General features: G+C 32.7%; 3 protein-coding genes across 4 annotated transcripts; 2 read left to right on the forward strand and 1 right to left on the reverse strand.

Annotated features, from left to right (window-relative positions):
- Nucleotides 1–1,215: 1,215 nt before the first annotated feature.
- Nucleotides 1,216–3,415, forward strand: LOC141688479 (uncharacterized). Its single transcript, XM_074492890.1, has 2 exons — nt 1,216–1,558; nt 2,752–3,415. Exons 1-2 carry the CDS (start codon nt 1,216–1,218, stop codon nt 3,210–3,212), a joined length of 804 nt encoding a protein of 267 aa, XP_074348991.1. The 3' UTR covers nt 3,213–3,415.
- A 5,316-nt stretch (nt 3,416–8,731) lies between these two features.
- On the forward strand, nt 8,732–18,566 carry LOC141707303 (inner membrane protein PPF-1, chloroplastic). 2 transcript variants are annotated; one of them, XM_074510389.1, is made up of 11 exons: nt 8,732–9,206; nt 11,360–11,470; nt 11,605–11,679; nt 13,442–13,502; nt 14,031–14,104; nt 14,201–14,305; nt 15,083–15,190; nt 15,302–15,405; nt 16,537–16,686; nt 16,776–16,893; nt 18,236–18,566. In XM_074510389.1, the coding sequence occupies exons 1-11, from the start codon at nt 8,889–8,891 to the stop codon at nt 18,341–18,343; spliced, it is 1,332 nt and encodes a 443-aa protein (XP_074366490.1). In that variant the 5' UTR covers nt 8,732–8,888; the 3' UTR covers nt 18,344–18,566. The 2 variants fall into 2 exon arrangements, with proteins under 2 accessions (XP_074366490.1, XP_074366489.1); XM_074510388.1 differs by having other exon boundaries at nt 8,734–9,206; nt 16,770–16,893.
- Nucleotides 18,567–20,122: 1,556 nt separating this feature from the next.
- On the reverse strand, nt 20,123–21,249 carry LOC141705905 (osmotin-like protein). The gene has a single exon (XM_074508771.1). It carries the CDS (start codon nt 21,140–21,142, stop codon nt 20,396–20,398), a length of 747 nt encoding a protein of 248 aa, XP_074364872.1. The 5' UTR covers nt 21,143–21,249; the 3' UTR covers nt 20,123–20,395.
- Nucleotides 21,250–24,938: the final 3,689 nt, after the last annotated feature.

Raw genomic sequence — 24,938 nt, forward strand, 5'->3', positions numbered from 1 at the left:
TTTGAAATCCTGCTGATTTTAAAGTTTGAGGACAGGTTTTTCTAAACTCTTAATCTTTTTAAACTTGGAAGATCTTAGCAGTTTGCGTACAGTTTTTTACTTGAGTCAAAAATTATTGTTATTTAATCATAATACAATATTTTAGTAAATTCGGGCGGGAATCGTGTCGGGATCCGGTGGATATCCATCCCTAATCCTTCCAGGTTTTTTATACCGTGGGGATGGAGGTCGATAGATATTTCAATGCTCCTATAAATTATAGTTTCTTAATTTTTTTTATTTATTATTTTTAAATAAAAATATAATATTTATTTTTATAAAAGGAAAATTATTAAAAGAAAGTATGGTACCATACTATATAATTGGGTACAAACCATGAGAAAAAAAGCTGGAAAACAATGAATAGACGGAGGAAGGAATACCTGAATTGCAAAATAAAAGTGATCCAGACTAATGTAAGAATACATAACTGTGAAGTTCAAATTATTTGTATGACAAACGAAAATAGCAGCATTTAATTTGAGCCGGACGTTTTAATACGGCGAGGGACTTGTGTGATTATAGGGCAACCATAATTCGTTGACCAATACAAATGCAATAATCAAATTTGAGCTCTTTCCAGTTGGTTTTTAGCAGAAATTTGATTGCTCACATTCCTCAAACCCTATCTCCAAGGAGCCACCTCGTTCTTCGCATTCTACATTTCTTCTTACTCTCACTATATTCTCCATTTCCCGAAGCCTATGCACATATAGCCTCTCCTTCACTTAATTAACCAAAACCCCTTGTCTTTTTCCATCTCTCATATTTGCCCCTACTGCAATTCCCTGGCATCTCATGTACTTTGTATCACTCTTTTCATTCCCGAGGACATTACTACACTAGGGGTATTATAGTCTTTTTATTACCTATAGATTTATCGAACAAGGAAAAAAATAAGCAACAGCTAGCCGCTAAACGCTATGTTTTCAGAGAAATACAGCACCAAAAACAATACGCATGTTAACCTTTCACCCTCTCTCATTCCTCATTTAAATTAATATTAAATATTAGTATTAATCATTTGGCATCTATATATACAGTAGTAATTCTCTCCATGCAAAAAGTAAAACTTGTACAATAGTACTAGTAGCAGCTATCATGTATTAAAGAGTACTATTCATTCTCTTCTTAATTTTTCTTTTTAATCTCTTCCACTTATATAAACCCTAAATTATGGATGGTCGTCAAAGCATGGAGATGAATACTATTTCATCGCCGAGAGGTGGCGGAGGATCTCCGTCAACACACCGGTGGAATCCGACAAAGGAGCAGATAGACATGCTTGAGAACATGTATCAACAAGGCATAAGGACTCCATCAGCAGATCAGATTCAAGACATAACAACAAAGCTCAAAGTGTACGGACACATAGAAGGGAAGAATGTTTTCTACTGGTTTCAGAATCATAAAGCAAGGCAAAGGCAAAAAGAGAAGCAAGATCATCGGTTGGCTGAATCATTCAATCGCTTGTTTCAACACTCTGCTCCTATGTTTCCCCCTCCTCCTTGCCCTAATGGTAATTTGTTCTTCATTCTTCTATATATCAACTTATTTTATTTTTAAGTAATGGTGCATGCAAAAGAAATGAGTTGTGATCTTGTCATTCTGTTATGAGTTTGATTAATGTGTGACATGTCAATCAAAATGCGTATTGTAGTTTGTGTACAATGTAAATGGTAAGATTAGAAATTGATAAATTATAGTAGTAAGTTTGTAGAGGCTACTAGAAAGAGTGTTCCTCATATAAGGGCTGGAAATGATGTGACAAGTCCTGGTAATATTATATACGGAATGAGTGTCTTTTTGTGTTTGTTCCATTGTTAACAGGCACATAAAAAGACTTTTGGTCGCTACAAAACAAAACTATATTGAAAACCATGTTATCCCTTTGACTGAGATTAGATATAGTACTAGTTGCTTTCTTTCTAGCTTAGGTAGCTACTACGAGTCTGTGCTATATTTGAAGGTTTGCGTCTAGGTACTTTGAGTAAATCTAATTGTCTGTCCTTTTCTTTACGCTTTGCATCTCTCGACTCAGATTCCCTTCCTATCATCTTTTTCCAGTCTCTTTTTTTGCTTGTGTTCAAGTTTTTGTTAATTCTATGTGACTTTAGACAATATTAGATATGCTACCAATCTATCTGCTGTTGCGTACTGACATGGACGACTTGATAACACTGTTGGCATTCATGTATTTTACAGTATCTAACTTGGATTTAAATAATTCCCCAAGGATAAGAGTGCCAAAGTGATAACACATGCAGCCTTCTACATTTAAAACTGAATGATGGCGATGTTTTCATTATTTTATTACTATTTTAGTTAAGTCCTTTAACTAAAATATGGTGTTTTGATTATTTTATTACTAGTTAAAAAAAAAATGAATTACGGTCTTTATTTTGGTACTCTTTTTAGAAAACTGGTACTTTTTCTGAAAAAAAAACACTTAACTTTCGAAAATAAGTTAAATCAAAACCATCTTGTATTGGCTGCCCGTGATATTTTTTTGGCCATTGATCAATCATCAGAGCTTTTTTTTAAAAAAAATTTCATTTATGAACTAATTAATTTGCATTTTACACCACTCATAAATTTTTAAGAGCCTTTCTTTTTCCCATACAGATTAAAGTTAAGTGTTGACGTTTTCAATGTATGGTTAATTTCCTTTTTCTCAATTATGTGTTTTTAATTTCTTTGATGTTGTCACAGTTGTTTGCAGCCCATTTTACTTGGGACAAGGGCCTCTAGGGTTCTACCCTCAGTGTCCTCCAAAGCTATTCCTACCTCCTACTATTGGGAAAAAGAGGAGCCATACAATGCCATCTGAACAACATTATATTGGAAAACCAAACTTTTGGGATCATGGAGAATCAGCTGGGAAGCTTGCAGGATCTGATCATCATAGATGCATGCCATTAATGCGCAGCCCTAGTACTACTCAAGAAACCTTGGAGCTATTCCCAATGCACCCAACTGGAATTTTACAGGAGAAGAGTACCCTTAATGAATCTCCTGAGAATTCCAATGTTACTACTGGCACTACTACTCCTTCAAGCTCCTCAGATACTACAATGTGTCTTAATGAACAGGAGGCTGCTGCTGTTGCTGACCAACGCTTCTTTGACTTTTTTACTGGAAATATTGGTGCTCCTTTTGATCAGAATCAGTGAATTTAGAACATGACTGATAGAACTCTTTAACTATAATTTCATGCTGCCTTAGGCTAGTTGAAATCATGTTTCTAATTACCTAAAATTTGTGTTGGCATTTGGCCAAGTCTCTTTTGCGTCTTCTGTTCCAGGAAAAAGACTTGCCAACGCTAGGTAGTACTACTATGTTTCGTGGACAAGGGTCCGGTTCACTGTATTGGTGAGTTGACAGTATGTTGAGCATCATTTTTTAAGTGTACGTAGTTGCGGTTCCGACTTGTGCTCATTTAATTAGTTGCATGCATCCTTGTTTTTAATTTAGCTTGGCTATCATTATTTGGGTGACATGTATGCAAATGAATGTAATTGCAATATGTAATATGGCAATCTAGCCTCTCGTCTCCGAATTTAGATGCACCTCGGCTTGCTAAAGATTGGAATTCTAGAGAGTTGGGGCTGTACCTCTAAAAGCATATAAATTTACATAATCTGTACTAATTTTACTGCATGATTCAGTGATTCATATTGAATGCATTGTTACCGGTTACTTGCTAGCTAAAATGATAAATGAAAATAAGTCCTAGCAATGGGACTGTGAGCAGATTGAAGTGTTTAGGTGCAGTTTGGTATTGTTTTTTATTTTTCATTCAGATTTGTGCTCGTACGAATAAAAATCAAACTGATTCAATAGTAAAAACAAAACGGTTTTTCACAGTAAAGGTGTTTTGCATAATTGTTTCCTGAATATTTAAGTACGAAAAATATTATTCTTTGATACCATTCAAAATATTTTGAATTATAATACAATTTATAGGGTCCAGCCAATTCTCACAATATGTTATCCGCTAATTTTACACGTCTAGTTTTGATATTGAAAATTTTGCGAATATGAGAAGCGATGTCATCTATATGCGCTAATTATGTCATTCTAAAAAATTTTTGCTCTCCGCTAAAAGATTAGAACAAATATTTGGTTACCAACAATTGATTGTTAAGAATCGGTTTCCAAATATAAAAGGCAATTTAGTATATTTGATTGAAATTTAGTCATAACAAGTTCGAACTTGTGCAAAAATATGATATGATATGTATATTTCTCTATGTGCTTATAATGACGAAAATGATTATTTGTCACCGTAAACATACATTTGCCAAGATCATCATTACATACGTTCGACTTTCAGCAATTCACGCACGTATAAGTCATATATGTTATTCATGTGTCCCGCATTCCCGTCAAAATCATCATTACATACGTTCGATATTTAGTATTTCACGCATATGTACGTCATATATGCTATTCATGTGTCTCGCATTCCCGTCAAGAACATTTCAGATTATGAAATAACATCACAAACCCTGATCTTTTACATGTTAATAGATCAGGATTGGGGTATCTTTACATTCGCCCATATACACACAAATACAATTTGTATAATTTTAATATTTCTTCTCCAGGATCCTACATTAAGTATCTCGCTAAAGATATCGCGAGTCAGCCGTTCCCGATAAATATTATTTTGTTACAATGCACTCGAACTGTTAAATCATATAATAGTACTTTAATTAACATTATAATTATGTCAATACCGGAAGTGATGTCATCTATCTGCGCTAAATACATTATTTTAGAATATTTTTTTTGCTTTCCGTAAAAAGATTATAACAAATGTTTGGCTGTCAACCATCGATTGTTAGGAATTGATATGTAAAGGAATTTTAGTATATTTGGTTCTAGTTTATTCATGTATAATAAGGACAAGTATTCAGAGCTTCTGCAAAAACATGACATGACGATGGGAATATTTTTTAGGTGCTTATGATGACGAAAATGATTATTTGTCACTATAAACATACTCCAATTGCATTGGTCAGAATCATCATTACTACATGCAGCAATTTGTGCACGTGTATGTCATATACACTCTCCATGTGTCCCGCATTCCCACCAAGAACATTTTACACCGCAAAATAACACCCCAAACCCTAATCTTTTACATGTAAATAGATCGGAATAAAGGTATTTTTACATATTCCCATAAACACACAAATACAGTTTTTATAATTTAATATTTCTTCTTCGAGATCCAACATTTAATATCTCGTTAAAGGTGTCGCAAGGCATCCGTCCCCAATAAATATTATTTTATAGGAATACATTCGCGCAGACCGTATTATAACATACAAATCGATAAAAAGAATATTTTGAGTCTTTATAAAAACAATTTAATAACTAACATCTATGAAATTGCTATTAGACTAAATTGTGGTAGATTATTTGGTCCAATATATATTCGATTGTGCTCTTAGATATTATAAATGGTATAATACCATTTCCTACAAAACTCTAAATATGTATTTTTACACCATTTGGTGTAAAATGTCTCTATAATCTAACTTTAAAAATTATATCATTTTGGTGTAACACCAAAACTTACACCAAATTTGGTGTCAAACTAAATTTTTAGAGATTTCGTATATTTTCATCTTACCATTGTACTTCTTTACTAAAGCATATTTATTACATTTGTATCCCATTATTTTATTACTTTTAACTTAATTTTTGTACTTTAATAATAAAATAATCTATATAGTACAAAAATGGTGTAAAATTTAGTGTTGCTAGGTTGTTGAATTTGAGAATAATATAGTTTTTACACTATCTTGATGTAAAAATTACATCAAAATAGTGTAATGTGTTGGAGATGCTCTAAGAAATTTACGCGGTTGGAAGTGTAGAGAGGTATTGTGTGAATTCAATATATATTTGTATGTTTGTAGCAGGATTGACGATAACGTCGATCATATAAGGTGAGTTGTTTGTAACATCAAGTATCGATTAAAATAAGAGTATTTGTATGTCTTAAAGGCATGTTAATTAATAACTAATTTAAGACTAAATTGCGAACTCGTTGAAATGACTTATAGAAGGTTGTTAGATCATAATACATTTTGTTGTGCAAGACATGCATGTATATAACAAGACTAAATCATACTGACAACCCTAAGGATAAGCTGTATGATAATCTAATTTTATATTTTGTAATTGTATTACTTGAGTATGTAAAAATATTAAGTAGATTAGATTAGAGGATATTTCTGTGAACAACATTTAAGCTAAGGAATAAACTCTGGAAAGAAGATCAAATCATGATAATGTCTCATAGAGAAGTGTAACAGTTTGGATTTAAATAAATTGTTCTATGAAAAATGTTTTAAGTCAGATGTCGACAGGTCACAGATCAAGGGATATCGAGAAGTATGTCGAGAAGTTCAAAATGACTTGTAGAGAAGTCCCAAGAGATATCGACAAGTCAATATGCATGTAGAGATCTCAGATATCGACAAGTCAAAAAATCCATGTAGAGAACTGGAGATATCGACAAGTCATTTCTTCGTGTAGAGATCTAGAGATATCGACAAACCAAATATTCATGTAGAGAATTAGAGATATCGACAAGTCAAAAGCCTATATAGAGAATTGGAGATATCGACACGTCAAATACAAATACAAAGTCAAATACAAATGTAGAGAACTCAGGATATCGATAAGTCATTATACTTATCGATATGTAACATCTCTACAAAACAAAAGAGATCTCAACCAACTATCTCATAATTCAGAATGCAAACAAATTGAATATTCAATATTATCAGTCAACAAACAATTATATCACTGAATTGGAAAGACTACAAATGCAGCTGAAAGAATTCAAGATCAATAGTTAAGATTCACTAGACAAAGGCGGGTCACAGACCTACGAGATTCTGCACAAAATTGCTAACACTAGAAATGAAAATAGACAAGATAGTTTTAGAAACTGTGTTGGTACATTTTGGTTCAAGTTGTTGGTCTATAAAGCATGCACAAGTTCTTAGTTTAGAAATAACAAACAGTTCAAAGAAAAATCTTGAATTTTCTCTCAAGAATTGTAGCTGGGTTCTTATATTTAAGAACACATATTTGTAGCAAAACATATTTGATTAATACAATCAAGTGAGTTTTTTGATAATTTGTTTGCGTGTTTGCGGTTAAACATTTTATCACTACGAATTTATATATGTTTTGTTCTGATATAAGCCAAACACTTTTACAAGTAATTAAAATTTAAGAAAACATATTCACCCCTTCTATCTTATATTTCACTGTACTTAATATCTAAGACATTTAATTAAGGAATTGAATATTGTAGTATTCTGAATATTGGAGTAAAATCATAAGAGAATAAGGATTTGCGGTGCATTGATCATTGTTATCAAATTTGATTAGTACGGTCAGTTTCTAAAAATTGAATCCAACCTAAAATTATTTAAACTTTCACGATGGCTAAATCAAACTAACAAAAAATTTGACTGGTTTTCATATATATGCATTCACAATGGGTTAAATATCAAATATGTAATTAAATGCGTTCAAAAAATTCAAATATGTCCCTCATCACAGCTTAAAATCATTATCAATTAATTTAATTTGATCATTTCGATACAATCAAAAATTAAAATTACTCAAAACTGAAAAATCGTAATATAGGTTGGTAGAGTTGGTTTTGGATTTTAATATGGTTACTAAAAAATTTTATGTCACGGAATCATAATGAAATATGCCTTTAGTTCTCCCTACTTGAGTTATTTTTGAGATTTTGAAGATTAAAAATGAGATTTTATCATGATTTCATAAGTCAAATAACAAATTTTAATTATCATATTGAAATCTAGAACAAGACTTACCCTCCCATGTTAATATTTTTTGAATTTGGCTAATTTTAGTTTTAATTTTAACGAAATAATTAAAATAAATTAATTAATAATTATTTTAAATCAAATTTTTAATGAATGATCTATATTTATACGCGATCAGTCCACGTTACTTAACGGGCCTGTTTGACCCGCATATTATAAGTCATTTATGACTTATAAGCCCGTTACAATTTATGTACGAGTGTTTGTCGGCCCAACTTAAAATTTAAATTTATAACTTATAAGCTGATAAGTTGAATATTTGTAACGACATACTTTTTCTCAACTTATTTTAATTTTTCGTTAATTTATTCTCAGTTTTAAAATATATATTTTTAAATATTAGTCTAAATTAAAATTCATGAATTTAGATAATTATATTTAATAAATATTTATTTAATTTATTTAAGAAAAAAAATCTAACTTATAAGTAAAACTATCTAAACATTTATTTAACTTATAAATATTCTTTTCATTATCATTTATAATTTACTTATTCATTTTTAACTTATAAGTAACTTATTTTCAAATTTTCCAAAAAAAAGAGGGCACAATATTTAACCCCGTTCCTAACAGATTGTTACGTTAAAACTTTCATGTAGAAAGGACATAAATCTAAATTAGAAAAAGATGCGACATCCATACACGATAACACCGTGCTGTGCATAGTTTAGCCACAAAGTTTGGTAGAAATAGGAAGAAAGAGCTCTCAGTTACTACACGTGTCATGCATCCATTGGAGAGCGAGAGCGTGGAAAAATTATACACCACTAAACTTAACGAGTAGTAAGCGAATACAGACGGATATACATACATTTTTCTGATTTCCCCCATCCTCACTGACAAAGCTCTCTGTAACAATATCATCCACATTTTTATCCACTTCATGACCATCCACTAACTCTATCTCTCTCTCTCTACACAAACCCTAACTTCATCTCCATCTTATTCTGCTCAGCCATGGCGAAGACTCTCATTTCATCTCCTTCTTTCACTACCACGCCACTTCGCCATGGCTTTCCTTCTCTTCCTCATCGAAGACTTTTATCTACTCGAGTCAATTTCAGCTTAAATGAGCTTCCTCCGCTTCAATCGCTTCACTCTAGCGTTGATTTGAGCGTGATTGTTAGCAGAACAGAGCGGCTGTTGTATACGCTTGCTGATGCTGCGGTAGCGGTTGATTCGGCTGCTGGTGGCGCTGTAGCTGGTGATGCTGCTCCGCAAAAGAGTGGCGGTTGGTTTGGATTCATATCGGAAGCTATGGAAGTTGTTTTAAAGGTTATTGCTTCTATTTTAACTGTTTTAGTGCGGGAACACGTGAGATTAACTGTTTCGTATTGTTTTATGTACGAATTTTTGGAGTGCGGAATAATTGTTCTCACAAAAATCCTTTTATTTCGTAAACTTATATTTTTAAGTAATTATATTATGTTAGTTTGAATTTGATGCGAACATCTTATATTAATGTATGTAGACATATAGCTGTGTTGTTTAATTGTTCGGTTGTTCAATTTATTGTAAACTTGTATATTGTGTATATGCTAATGGTAGGTAGGTCACTAGAATTAAGTTGTTACTTTTATGTATGATTAAAGATAGTTAGTTATGTTATGTATATGTCAACTGATGCTGAAAACTGCGGTAGTTACAATTATGTATAGTCTTCTGGAGTTGGTGTTGCCGTACAGGTATCCATATTTAACAAGGCTGTGTGAAATTATTTGTATTAATTTGTGTGTGAATTAGGATATAACTTATTATAAGGAACTCGCTGGTTGGTTGAAACAATTTAATATTAGGAGGGTGAATAGAAAGTGTTTTGTTGACCATATTGATAGGCTATCTGTGGCATTCTTACAATGACATAGAGAATGAACAAGCGGTGAATTACATTCAAGAGGATATGGGAGGTGTTGCAAGCAACTTTGGTTAATTGGTCCTAATTGACTCGTAAAAAGAAAAAACAGATTGAAAAATATAAAAAAAACAGAGGTAGTTAATGGTGGTCTGTGGTCATAGTTTTACTTTGGTAATTGTACTATCATTTTGAACCAAAACAATTGCATTCCTTTCTGCCAGAAATTAATTTGAAACAAATTTCCAAATTGAGACGCCCCCCTTCCCCCCGGAACATTGTTGTTCTCATATTATCCACACTTTTATGCATCCATGACTATCTGCAAATTCTATCTCCTTCACAAACTCTAACTCCAGTTACTTTCTTAAACTCTAAATCAGTCATTGTGAAGACTCTGATTAGGCCTTCATCTTTTACTACCAGACCTCTTCGCCGTATCTATCACACTTTCCCATCGCAAGAAATTGGATCTACTCGAGTCAATTTCAGCTTTGATGATCTTCCTCCACTTCAGTCTGTTGATTCTTCTGTTAATTCTACAGTTCAGTACAATGTTGTAAACTTATATTTGACATATGTTTATGTTAGGCAGATAACTCAATGAAATAGTCATTTATTATGTGAGATTATATTACCATATCTATGTCAAATGATGCATAAAATTTTCTAGTGTTTTAATCATGAATTGATGAGTAGTCAACGTACAGTTATATGTAGTAATTTAAAGTTCACGAAATTACAAACTAAAGGTTTTTTGTGGTTATTTAAAACATTTCGTATCTAGGGTGATATAGGAGTTCTTTTGAGAAATTCGTTACATAAAAGTTACTTGCGTTCTTTGCTGGTACACAATAATTGGTGATCTGTCATATTTATACAAAGGATTCAACTGAGGATTAAAAACCAGTTGAAAAATGTAATTTGAACACAGTATTAGCTGGTGGGAATAATATTGAAGGCAATTGGAAATAATTACATGGTTGATAGGTCCAAATTATCCACAAAAGGAAGAATACATAGAATTTAAAAGGAGAAGAATATAGTAAAAAAGGTAAAGAAGGCAGATTAAGGTCATAGGTCTATATGAGTAACTCTAATATCAACATTGTATATTAAATATACATAAGAACTATTAATATTATATATAAGGATAAAGATGGGACTAGCACCTATGGATGTTATGTGATGCTCGACAAACGTAACTCTTTGGGTTCTTTATACCCATATTCTATTTCTCTAATCTTGTCACACAATTATACTATGTGTTCTGTTGCACAATTTTCCTAGAAACTGATAGATTCCTGAGTATAATTCTCTTCTTGTTGTTTTATATTTTTTCTTGTTTGCAGTTGAAGTTGATTTACTTATTAGTTAACTAGTTTCAAACAATTATGCCTGTATTTACTTGTTAGAATTTGCGCCTTCTCCTTTTCCGATGAAAATATGGTCTTGCTAAAAGTCAATGTTTCAGTGATATGCCACTAAATTCATGTGAGGTCATTCTTAATCTTCGACAGAATAGAAACAATCATAACAATGCATAACTATAATTAGTCTGACTTACTTCTATCAGGTATTGAAGGATGGACTCACAGCTGTGCATGTACCTTATTCCTATGGATTTGCTATCATATTGCTTACAGTTCTTGTTAAAGTATTCACACTCCCTTTGACAAAGCAACAGGTAAGACTAAGACATACTCTGTTTTAATGACTACCAACAATTTTCTCTTTGAGAAGCTTTTGGAATGTAGTTGTAGACCAGTAATGGCAGTCAAACACTCTTATCCCTTATTAAAATATTTTGTTTATGTATAGGTGGAGTCAACATTAGCGATGCAAAACCTCCAACCAAAGATTAAGGCTATTCAGCAAAGATATGCAGGAAACCAGGTGAGGTACATGTTTAAATTTCTAGTTGAGAGTTTGATGCTCAAACCTACAACATTTTAGAGGATTAAATGTACCCTTCTGTGATATCATATACTACAATCACAAATGCATGCTTGTAAAGCATAAACATAATCCATAGGAAATATTGTTCCTAAAATAATTATGTGTTGAACTATCGAGGGGCAGGGGGAGAAAGGAAGGGTTTATTGAATATCTAACAACACGGTTTAGCTGATATTTGACAACCTTGACTCCCTAAATATATCTTTCAATTATGTAGAGCCATGTAGGGATGTATATAACAGTAGAGACTCTTGAAAATCTCATCATGAAGTCAGCATTAGTCCTTGGAGTCCGATATGTGCATTATGACGTGTATCTAAGATATATAGAAAGGGATAACTAGACTACGAATGTCAATGGATTTACATATGCAGTGGGAAATTCTCCGAATCTGTATTGTACTGCGCTATAAAAAAAGGGTGAGGGCTTCATATCTTCATCCTCCTGTGTATTTAAAACCCTAGCCTAAAATACTATTAAGGCGGACATTGTTTTTACACGTGTGCATGTATTAGGTCAGATATAAATCCACTAGAATTAGTTCAATTAAAAAAATTAAGCCAAACGAAAAATCTGCTTATTTATCTGTATATAGATTACTGAAGAAAATGAACGCAATGTTTTGCACAGGGGGTAGGAATATTGCGTAACTTCTACCCAATTTTTTCCAAAGAACATCATTTTGTGTTTCGTATGCTAAGAGGTTCTGTTTTCATGTGGCCTCCTCTTTTACTGTGGACTTATATTACTGATTTGTGCATTGTGCGACGGTAGCATAATTTTTTAGGCTGTTTGGGCTATTTAAGGGGTATGTCATGGTGGTAGAGGGGATATTAGATCGAGGGTCCAATCATTTAACAACAAACTGAGGGCCTTCCCAATCCAGTTCAGATATGCAACTGTTTCTGCAAACCTGCATGAAACCAAAAAAACCTGACCATATATGCTGTGTGTATGAGGAACTAATTCAATTCTTGTTCACATTAATCCTTATAACTAGAAATACTGCTCAGCCTAAATCAATTCTCTGGCTTTCTAGGCTCAGGTTTAACAGCTTAAGCTGGTGGGCCAAGTTATTGCTAGGTCACAAATCTTTGCTTAGAGTTATTACTACATGTAGGTTACGAAAAAAATTAGAGTATCGCATGTAAATTTGTAATAATTTGATTACTGACAGTCATAGTGAATAGATATATTAGAATTTTTTAATTATATACTACAAAATTCAAAATTAGTGAGAATCTATTGATATTAACAGTGATTTCTTTTGCATTAGCAACTATAACATGATGTTTTGCTTTTTATTTTTTTTTAAAAAATAACACATTAAAGTAATGTATGTATAATTTTAAATAGAAACCGGTTTGACTGGTTGAGCCACTCTCCCTGAAATTTCCAGTTGAAAGCTGGTTTGGTTTAAAAGCCATTGAACTGATTCTGGTCTGTTTTTGAACTTTATTCTGATTGGTTTTCTCCAGAAATAAAAAGCAATATGTAACTGTTGTAGAGACACAGCACCTGAATTTTTAGTTCCTCTAAGTAACTTCTGTGAGGTGCTAAAAACCTCGGTGCTGGAATGTGCTTATTATGATTTATGCAATTGTTAACACTCATAATCAGACGATGGCTATGCTTTCTATTACAACTCAATTGGCATGTGATTTGGAGAACTCATATAATTCCTTTTATATATCTGCAGGAAAGAATACAACTTGAGACATCACGCTTGTACAAACAGGCAGGGGTTAACCCTTTAGCAGGTGATTATATATCAGTTACCGCCTCTTCATTTTCGATTTCCTTTTGCCCCTCCAATATTGATTGCTAGTGGATTTAAGTGCAACAATATATTTTGAGAAACTTCCACAATATTGTTGTGACACGGTAAAAAAATTGAAGTCCAGGTTCTTACGAGCCAGTGTATTAGAAATGGTGGGATGCTCACAATATTGTGTCCTGCATAGACGGATAACCATGTTATTAGTGTTACTTAGTTTCTTATTAATTGTATTAAGCTATATTTGTTTCTTGTTAACTTAGGATAAAATCAAAATGAATATAATTTCCCAAGGGTTCAAGTCTACCAAATTCGGGCATATATTTTTTCGACAAAATCATTAAATTCCCAAGGGTTCATTTTAATGGGGCAACTTGGCCCAAATGGATGCTTATTAAGGAACATGTCTTCTTTTTTCCTTTAATCTTGTGTAACATGATTAAAGTTTCTTATATCCTTTATAGTGTCAATTTGATAATCTAGTTTGATTTTGTTTTTGGTAATACAATAGGTTGTTTACCAACATTGGCTACAATACCTGTCTTTATTGGATTATATCAAGCTCTTTCTAATGTGGCAAATGAGGTATCATGAATACTTTTCATTGTTGTTGATAACATTTGTATTCACTACAAAATAAATTATAATGGTAACTTCATTTTTTCTCCTTGTACTCAAAAGGGATTACTGACAGAGGGATTCTTTTGGATTCCTTCTTTGGGAGGCCCAACATCAATTGCAGCCCGACAAAGTGGATCAGGAGTTTCTTGGCTTATTCCTTTTGTGGTACTAGTCTCTTTATACTACATTTATTATCATATTTTTAATATATTTGTAATATACATGAAGACATAAAGCTTTTAAATATTCTCAATTCCAAATATGTGGTTTAGTCGAAGCCAGAGAGTATAAAAGGGCAATTAGGGGCATGTAGGGGGTGAAACATAAAGAGCATTTAGAACATTTGATAATTAAGTTCTACACATTTGTTTGGTATGCTATCAAAACCAAATGAAAACTTGTCAATTCTAGTATCTAGGATAATATTTTCAAATTTCAAGAAATGTTTTTTACTATTTGTTTTTTTTGGATTTTATAGTAAAGTTCTTTTGATCTATTGTAGAAACTAGAAAGAGATTTATCATAATTAAACACATGTTCTTTGCCCAATACCACCTAAAAATGTGCTCAAACTTTATAATTTTGAAACATGTTTAGACTCATTTTTTAATGTAAGGCTCACTATTGTGATATTTATACTAACTTAAGTAATTCAAATGATACCCTGATAAGATTGGTGAGATAAGTGATATCTTGCCTCGATTTCAGTGACCCGTTTGATATTTAACCCGAACCGAAAGGTAGACAACTTGAAAGATGAACCAAAAAGCACAGGAATTAATATAAAAATCTCCAAATATGTCTGAGGATTATATGTGACTAGACGGGAAGTAGATGATGTGTTAGAACTTAGTGTCTGAGCAGCCTGGATTTGTTGTAAGTTATACATAGTGTAGGTATGACTTGTTTGCTCTATGTAATGAATGCTCTAAATATTTGCAGGATGGCCATCCACCACTTGGTTGGCATGATACTGCTGCATACCTAGTTTTACCTGTTCTCCTCGTTGCTTCTCAGTATTTCTCAATGGAGATCATGAAACCTCCCCAAGTAAATTCTGTGTTTATATATTTAATGTATATATTTAAAATGTTAAAACATTTCTTCTATGTCTTATATTTGCTTTTGTATTTTGTTGATGATCATTGTTTCTTTTGGCAGACTGATGATCCATCTCAGAAGAACTCGCTCCTTGTTCTGAAGTTCCTTCCACTTATGATTGGTTACTTTTCCTTATCAGTCCCATCAGGATTATCAATTTATTGGTTAGATTTTGGATGCTAATCTGAACCTTCTTTATTTCCCTTAACATTACTTTGATGGCAATCTAGTATTCACACTGATGAAATTGATACTCTAAATTTGTTATATTGAGCACAAGTAAAAACCTACCAACAAAATGTATTTAGCTATATTTCTATGCATGTGACAAATATAATTATGTAGTTCTACTGTTCTAGTGACAGAAAGTATTCTTCTAAAATTTATTGTAGGACATCTGCACCGCATTTTACTTGGGGTTTTTCATGGCAATCTTGATGCACACTAATGAAATTGGTCCTCTAAATTTGTTATATTGACCACAAGTAAAAACTTACCAACAAAATGTATTTAGCCAAATTTGTATGCATATGACAAATATAATTATGTAGTTCTAGTGACAAAAAAGTATTCTTTTAAAATATACTCCCTCCGTCCCCCTCAATTCTTTACATTGGGGGACGGGGGCTCGGCACGCACTTTAATGCTCTTATTAAATGTAGTTGCATAATTTTTTTTTGAATTTTTTTCTTCTAAATAAAAATATAGTGTTCGAATTTTTATACAAAAAAAGAAAATTTTAAAAATGAACTCCAGAACTATACTTTATAGTTGCCTTAAAATGCGTGTCAAACATGTGAATTTTTTTTAAAGAAATGAGGGGGAGTAGTATATACTAGGACATCTGCACCAAATTTTACTTGGGGCCAGGCAGAATTGCCATGAGAACGCAGATAGTAGAGTTGTTCTTGTTTCTATCATCTGAACCTGAACCAAGTCCTTCACTGAATTACATTTCCGCTCTATTCCTGTTTGATCATGCAAGTTGACCATCCTTTTTCTTGCACCAATCTCTTGAAAGACATTTTAACCGTATTGCGGAGAAAATAATCCCCTGCAATATTATTAGAACAGCCCTAGTCCCTTCAAAAAACCTGCTAAGAGAAGGTCAAAAGCCTGCCGCCCACGTATTCTGTTATATTATTGTCTATGTTATTTTCATTCTGAAGAAAATGGTTGTTATTCTATTCTACTTTCTTTCTCTGCTGTGAACAAGTGATTTATATTGTTTTTCTTACACAAATGTATTCGAACCATCTGAGGATTAGCTGACAGTTACATCATTGGAATGTTAGGTTTACAAACAATGTCCTAAGTACCGCTCAACAAATATGGTTACGGAAGTTAGGTGGTGCAAAGCCTGCCGTCAGTGAAGATGGAAGTGGAATCATTAGTGCAGGACGCGCAAAACGGTCATTTTCTCAGCCAGCAGAATCTGGCGATAGGTAGTTATCTAATTAAGTTGGCTTGGCAAGGATTTATAGCTTCTTGATCAGGTGCCCTCTAACAGTAATGAATTTAAAAATAGGTTCAGACAGTTAAAGCAAGAGGAGAGGAAGAAAAAAACAAACAAGGCACTGCCTGCAGAACTTGAGATTTCAGCTTCTACATCTGATTCGGAAGAAGATTCGAGTGAAGAAACGATGTCCAAGGTAATCTCTTTGACATTAATTTCAGCTTTTGAACCATTTAAACTATTTACTGTGACATAATCGGTCCTTTAAAACTATCCGCAACTGTTTCTCGTTTTGAATGAATGGCAGCAACTAGACACTTCATCTGAAACCATGTAATTTTTTGACAATAATAAAGTCCAGTGACTTGTTTGGTTGACTGTATTATATATTGTCTTCTAGTGAGAGTCTCTGGAATTTTACCCTGTTGTGGATCCATGTCTATCCTTTGGGTTCCGGCAACTACCACTTGAGCCATCTAGCTCCAACCTTTAACCCTGCTCTTGCTACAACCCTTCAAGCTCAGGCTGCTACGACCAGAGCAACTTAGATTTTCTTAATAGATTTAATTATATAATAATTATGAATGAATGTCATGAAGAAAAAACACTGACATGCATTCTAGAGGGGGAAAAAGTTGCTCTAGCATTTTTGTGTAACTTAACTTTAATGCAACTTAGTTAAAATTCAAAATATGCCCACAAGCTGGGTTTGAGAGCCAAGTGATGGGTGACCGGGAGATAGATCACATGTCCAAGGCGGACGGTGACTGAGATTGTCATTACCTACTCATAAATTAAGACATCTACACATTTTATACATTTTATATAGTTAATTCTCCTTTCTAGTTCCGTTATCAAAGAAGGTGAAAAATTATACCGTTTAAAAGGAACATATAAGTGACTGAATTCAAGTGGACAAATTTCAACCGAGGAAAAAGATACCCTATTTTAGAAAGTAAGCAATCGAGTTTCATCGTTAACAGTATTAGCTAGGTGTTAGACTGCTAGGAGACGCTTTAATAGCAGAAGCCAAATGGAGGCAAGAAAAGCCTCTAAAGTCTAAAAAAAAGACTTTTTTAATTACTGTTAAAGGTAAAATGTATTGCCCTAAAATTAAAATGCATGGGTATATACATAGAACACTTGCTAAACAGTAAGATCTCTTCTTTACTATAAAGTTGCAGTTTGAAGCTAGATGTATCTTTCATTTGCTTTGTGCATTATAAAGCAAGTCATTGTTTTAGTATCTTTTTTCCCCTTGCTTAGCAATTGTTCTGGTTAACAAGTTGCAGTATTCGAAACCATAATTGCTGTCATATGGCACGACACTTCCTACTAATTCGTTTGTCAGTTGCTAATGTTTTGTGGTATACTGGCATGTAAAGTACAATATCAGCATCGGATGTTTTCCGAACTTTTTAAATGATAACTGTTTTACCATTGATATTTAATTGTAACCATAATCAAAAGAACAAAAACAAAAAGTTCCTTTCCATGTCTATCAAGGTGTGGATCCTTCAAACTTTGTTTTCTCACAGGATAAGGATGTTCTTGAAGAAGCATATGTTTCTGGCACTAGCAAACCAGTTCCAAATTATTCTGGTCCAAGGAAGAGTAAGCGATCAAAACGCAAGCGAGCTGTATGAAATTGTATATAACTATAATTTTGTAGATTCACTTTCTTGTATATTTACACACTTCAATATTAGTCAACACATAGCTGCTTTTCCGATGACTAATTCATTTACTTAGTGTTAGCGATATTAGGTTACCCGTTCTTTTTGCATTTTTTTGTCTTGTATCCAAATATGCCGTCAGGTAAACGGTGAGATAGTATTTTGAGTTATTACAGTTGAAGCTTTTCTTTCATCTTAAATGTAAATGGTTAAGAATGTACCTTCCGCGTCGAGTTGAACCGATCTTAGCAGTCAAAAACGATGCTAAATGACGACAGGATGTTAGTAGAGGAAGGCCTAGGGAAGGTAGAATATGTGGTAGCAAATTTCCCTGACGAGAAGATGATGCAAAATATCGATCTATAGAGCATAAGAAATTTCAGAAGTGCGACATTTCCATGTTTAGATTGCTGCTTGACTCTATTATTCAGGTTTCCTTTTAACTTCAAGCAGAGTTTTGCAAGTAGGTGAGGAGTGCGGCAGCCACTATTAGGATTATAAGTTGTATACTAAAATTATTAACGTATGAATATTTTTTTAGGTTTTTTTGTAAGGGATGTAATGGAATAGAAATGGGCAGGGTGTAATAAATTTAAAATGGGTCAGGCTTAGTAATAGAACTGGATTGGGTTGGGTTAGTTTATGTTTTCAAATATGTAAAAATCTGACCCAACCCGTAATAAACGGTCCAATAAAAAAATTATCCAACTAATCCATGAGTTTAAACGGCTTGGTTTGAACGGCTCACTTTAAGGTCGGTTTTGCTGGTTGTGTAATCCATGATCAGCCCTACCTAGAATCATGCAGTTGATTTAAATACAGTTTAATCTTCATTGTGAGTTGAATGAAAGATTTTGTCAGTTTGTATAGTCATCCTTCCACATTCAAGTATTCAGCCCGAGTAATAATCCGAGTGTGGATCTATGCCATATGAAGTCTAAACGACATTGTCATAGGAATGCAGGGATCAGTTCTGCTAGTCCTTGGAACACTGCCCCAAACAGTTTGAAGTACTTAAAATGTCAAGTGTCCTGTATCTGAGACTGGAGAGTATTTTATAAAGTTTCTACTTGTCATTGTATACGTATGTTTGTAATAAGAATATGTATCATAGATTACTTATTCATACATCTTGGAGTGGTAAATATAATGGAGCATCATTAAAAGAAGCGTAAAAGTTTGAAAGTAATTTCTATTAAAAAAAAACAAGAGAATCCTTATTTAAAATTGATTGAGCCGGGTAGCCCCAACTCCCATGGCGTCTGACAGAGATTCGATGCTCTTCGGCGTACTATTCTACAGACAAAAACAAAACATAGAACAGTGCGCACGACTTCTTTATTACAGAAAATGGACGAAAAAAATCTTGTAGTACATGTAAAATAAGCGTCTCTATCGAAAAAACAACGATATAAAATTCCATCCAATAAAGTCGATGTAAATCTATGGCTTGAGTTGTTCAAGAAATAAAGATTTTTTTGTAGATTTAGTTTCCACAATATAAAGTTTAGAGAACACTTTAAAAATGGTACATTTTGAAAAAATATTCGGCGCTCCAAGTGGAATGATAACGAGATAAGTAAATCGGATGTGGAGCGTATTAGACCTTATCTTGAAATGAGATATCTTCGATCAATATTTTTATAAAAGCACACCGATATGTTTAGTTTGATGCTTGCTTGATTTTAAATCAAGAAGCTTGCATAAGTATAACATGCTGTTAATGTACATGGATATACAAACGAAATAGTATACGAACAAAAAAAACTTGGCATTACAAAACAATACATGAATGCGACAGCCAACACATGACATCCAAAGTTCTTAAAAACCAGAAAAAGAAAGAACAGATCTTATCTTATCTGATCAGACATTAATAACTCCATTCAATATTAATTTAACACATTACTCCTAATTAACATCCATTAACACCATTAGTTTCTTTTAAACCGCTAATTAATCTCCTCATCAGTAGGACCAGCTTAAAGGTTACAACCGTTACATGCAAGCTACCATTTGCATTTAGTGACAGAAGATGACCTTCAGCTCATGAGGCGCAGAACAGTGATGCGTCAGCGAAGGAGTATCATGCGCGTACGTGAACGTCGAGGGACACGCGCTTTTAAAAAACTCAGAATAACCCGACGGTTTACACGCCTGAGGACTGTTAAAATGACCCCGACAACAAAACTCATCTTTCCCAAACGCCTCACACGCGCTCTTACACCCCACCACGTGTCCCCCACTCGCCCTCACTTGCAACACTCTAGGACACGTGGCAAGCAAATCACCCTTGCATCCCACGACAGGACAAACGCCGTTACCCACATGAGGAGTCACCGTCATAGGAAGGTTAAAGCCGTCAACTAAACTAACGACGTAAGAGGACTGGTCAGTGGGCCCATGATGGAGAGAAAACTGAGCTAGGGTTGCAGGTGGAGCGCCCCCATGGCCCATGCATTCGAGTTTGCCAGTGCCGCAGTCGCCAGTTGCGCAAGAGAAGTGGTGAGAAGGGGAGGTGTAGCAGTGGGTACGAGCCCATATGCGGCCTGACCAAGGGGTGGTGGGTGCGGGGAAAGAACGGTGGCTGAGGGCTGGGAGACAGAAGCCGCCGTTTTCGAGGATGGGATGGCCGGCGTTGGGCTGGATGGCGGGCCAGATGGTAAATGGGCAGTTGTTAACCACGGTTAAAAGAAAGGGCTGTTGAGTTGCGGCGGAGAGAGTTAGGGAGAGAGAGATGAGGATGAGGAGAGGGTGGTAGAAAGCCATTTATATTTGTTTATCTTGTTTATGTTCAAGGTGTGTAATGTGAAGGGATGGTGAGGTGATATATTTATATAGTGAGCTACAGATGGTGCATCTGATAAATGTATTTAGGTATACGTGGTATGCGTGCTTTTGTTGATTTTGAATGCTTTTTCTTTGTCGCAATCGCGATCTTTTACTTTTAACCAAGGCACATCACAAAAGATGCGGCCGCGGGTTATGATTAAAAAAAATAATTAAAATATCATAATAAAAACATCCACAGTAACTTAGAGATATTCGAAACCAACAAAAGTTATCGTTTCATTCTGGTAACCATCACGAAATTATCAAATTAAAGTTGTCAATTCAGACCGAATTGTATGAAGTACTTCATTTATATTTACAGTCGAGTTATCTTGAAGACGACAAGTCCTTAAATAATACTGTACGAATTAATCTAGAATATTAGAAAGTCCAAAAAGCGTAGGTGCCGCGCTTTTAAACATCATTCATAATTAAGTAGGATTTAGAGTTTTGCTCCTAAAATATAACATGACGTATACAATATCACTACAATAAAATAGGTCAATTACGACGGTCAACTTACGAAGAAAAAAAATGCGCGCCCAACTTACGACGGAAAAAGATAAAACGTCGTAATTATTTATGATGAAACCCAAAACCGTCGTAAGTTTATTATTTTATTAATAAAATTATGCACGACACGATTAAACAAAAATGAAAATTATTTGAATTTACGACGATTTAAACATTTCGTCGTAAGTTAATTATTTTTATTAAAATTTTAACTTGAAATTGAATTAAAAAATATATATTAACTAAATTTACAACGAAATATTTGCGACGGAAAAAATTGGATCGTCAAATTTACGACGGAAATTAAAATTCGTCGTAAGTTATCAAAGAGGGAAATTTAACTTTTTTCCCAAATTTTTGGAGGGGAAATATATAAAAATTATTTGAAATTGCGACGATTTAAACATTTCGTCGTAATCGTCGTAAGTTATATATTTGTATTAAAATTTTAACTTGAAATTAAATATAAAAAATATTTCATCTAAATTTACGACGAAATATTTGTAACGGAAAATATTGGAACATCCAATTTACGACGAAAAGTAAAATTCGTCGTAAGTTATCAAAAAGGGAAATTTAAATTTTCCCACAAAATTTTGGCAGTAAATTTGACTTTTCTCAATTTTTTTGCAGATAATAATTTATGACGGATTCCTTCGTAAATTAGCACATGATTTTTGATAATTTAAATTTTTAAAAAATATTATTTCATGATCCAACCATATTAATGTCAACATTTATTTGTTTGGGTGACATTTCAAGATTTTCAGAAAAAATTAAATATTTTAATAAAATATTTTAATATGAAACATTGAATATATCACTAAAATATATATATAGTTATCCATACGGTTGGATCGATGTAATATATTTTAAAATAATCAAAACACAAATTCAGGATTAAACACTAGTTAAGTGTACTAGTCAAACTGATGTTTGACTGTTAAAATGCAAACCAAATAAAACTATTTTGATATGAAATTTTGGTTATATCACTAATATATATATATATTATATATACATATATATATATTATATATACATATATATATCTATTGACATCTATATGGTTGGACCGTTGAAACATATTTTTAAAATAATCGAAACACTAATTCAGGATTTAACATTAGTTAGTTGTACAAGTCAAACTGAAGTTTAACTGTTAGAATGGAAATCAAATAAAATTATTTTGATATGAAACTTTGGTGATATCACTAATATATATATCTATTGACATCCATACGGTTGGATCGTTGAAAACTATTTTTAAAATAATTGAAACATTAATTCATGATTGAATACTAGTTAGATGTATTAGTCAAACATCAGTTTGACTGTTAAAATGACAAACCAAATAAAATTATTTTGATATGAAATTTTGGCTATATCACTAATATATATCTGGTGACATCCACACGGTTGGATCGTTGAAAAATATTTTTAAAATTATCGAAATACTAATTCAGGATTAAATACTACTTAGATGTACTAGTCAAACTGATGTTTGACTGTTAAAATGGCAAACCAAGTAAAATTATTTTGATATGAAATTTTGGTTGTATCACTAATATATATCTGTTGACATCCATATGGTTGGATCGTTAAAAAATATTTTTAAAATAATCAAAACACCAATTCATGATTGAACACTAGTTAGATGTACTAGTCAAACTAATGTTTGACTCTTAAAATGGCAAACCAAATAAAATTATGTTGAAATAAAATTTTGGTTGTATCACTAATATATATATATATATATATATCTGTTGACATCCATATGGTTGGATCTTTGAAAAATATTTTTAAAATAATATAAATACTAATTCATGATTAAACACTACTTAAATGTACTAGTCAAACTGATGTTTGACTGTAAAAATGGCAAACCGGGTTAAATTATTTTGATATAAAGTTTTTGTTATATCACTAATATATATATATGTTGACATCCATACGGTTGGATCGTTGAAAAATATTTCTAAAATAATATAAATACTAATTCATGATTAAACACTACTTAAATGAACTAGTCAAACTGATGTTTGACTGTAAAAATGGCAAACCAGGTAAAATTATTTTGATATAAAATTTTGGTTATATCACTAATATATATATATATATATGTTGACATCCATACCGTTGGATCGTTGAAAAATCTTTTTAAAATAATCGAAACACCAATTCAGGATTAAACACTAGTTAGGTGTACTAGTTAAACTAATGTTTGACTGTTAAAATGGCAAACCAAATAAATTATTTTGATATAAAATTTTGGTAGTATCACTAATATATATATATATATATATATGTTGATATCCATACGGTTGGACCGTTGAAAAATATATTTAAAATAATCAAAAAACTAATTAAGGATTAAACACTACTTAGATGCACTAGTCAAACTGATGTTTGACTGTCAAAATGACAAATTAAGTAAAATTATTTTGAAATTTTTTGTATTTAAAATTATATGTGATCGATTAAAATTATATTTTGTTTAAAATATAAATTAATCGGTAAAAGTTTACTTCTAAATTAGTTGGTAATACTTAGATATTGACATCTTTATAGTTAGACCATTAAAAAGTCATTCAAAAAATTGTTAATCGTGAAAGAGTCCGGTTTAAGAGAATATTTTTTTTACTAGGTGGTTGTTAAAACTTTATTAGAAATTTTTTAATTGAATTTAAATATTAATTGGTCTTCTTATATGTTGTGCAAGACATGCCTGTATCATAACAAGACCAAGTCATATTGACAACCCTAAGATTAGTTGTATTGTAACCTTAATCGGTAATTTATACTTGTAACACTTAATGTCTGTAAAATGTAAATGGAGCAGACTGGAGCATTTTTCTCTAAACAGTGTCAAGCCTAAGAATTATATCTGGAAGAAGATCAAGAAGATCATGACTCAGAAGAATTATGAAGAAGCTTGGAGTTGAATAAATCTGTTTGGTGTAAAACATTCTAAGTCAAGATCTCTACAAGTCACAGAACTAGTGTTATAGAGAAATCATTCGAAAACTCCAGAATGACTTATCGAGAAGTCATTTAAACTCCAGAGAGTACCGATGGATGAGTAACATCTACCCGACGGATGAGCAATATCTACTCGACAAATGAGGAATGTCTACTCGACGGATAAGCCATCACCACTCGACGGATAAGCAACATCCACTGGGTGTAGAGAACTCAGGAATTGTCTGTCGAGAACTCA

This window comes from Apium graveolens, chromosome 2, assembly GCF_009905375.1.
Source record: "Apium graveolens cultivar Ventura chromosome 2, ASM990537v1, whole genome shotgun sequence".
In the NCBI taxonomy this organism is placed as follows: domain Eukaryota; kingdom Viridiplantae; phylum Streptophyta; class Magnoliopsida; order Apiales; family Apiaceae; genus Apium; species Apium graveolens.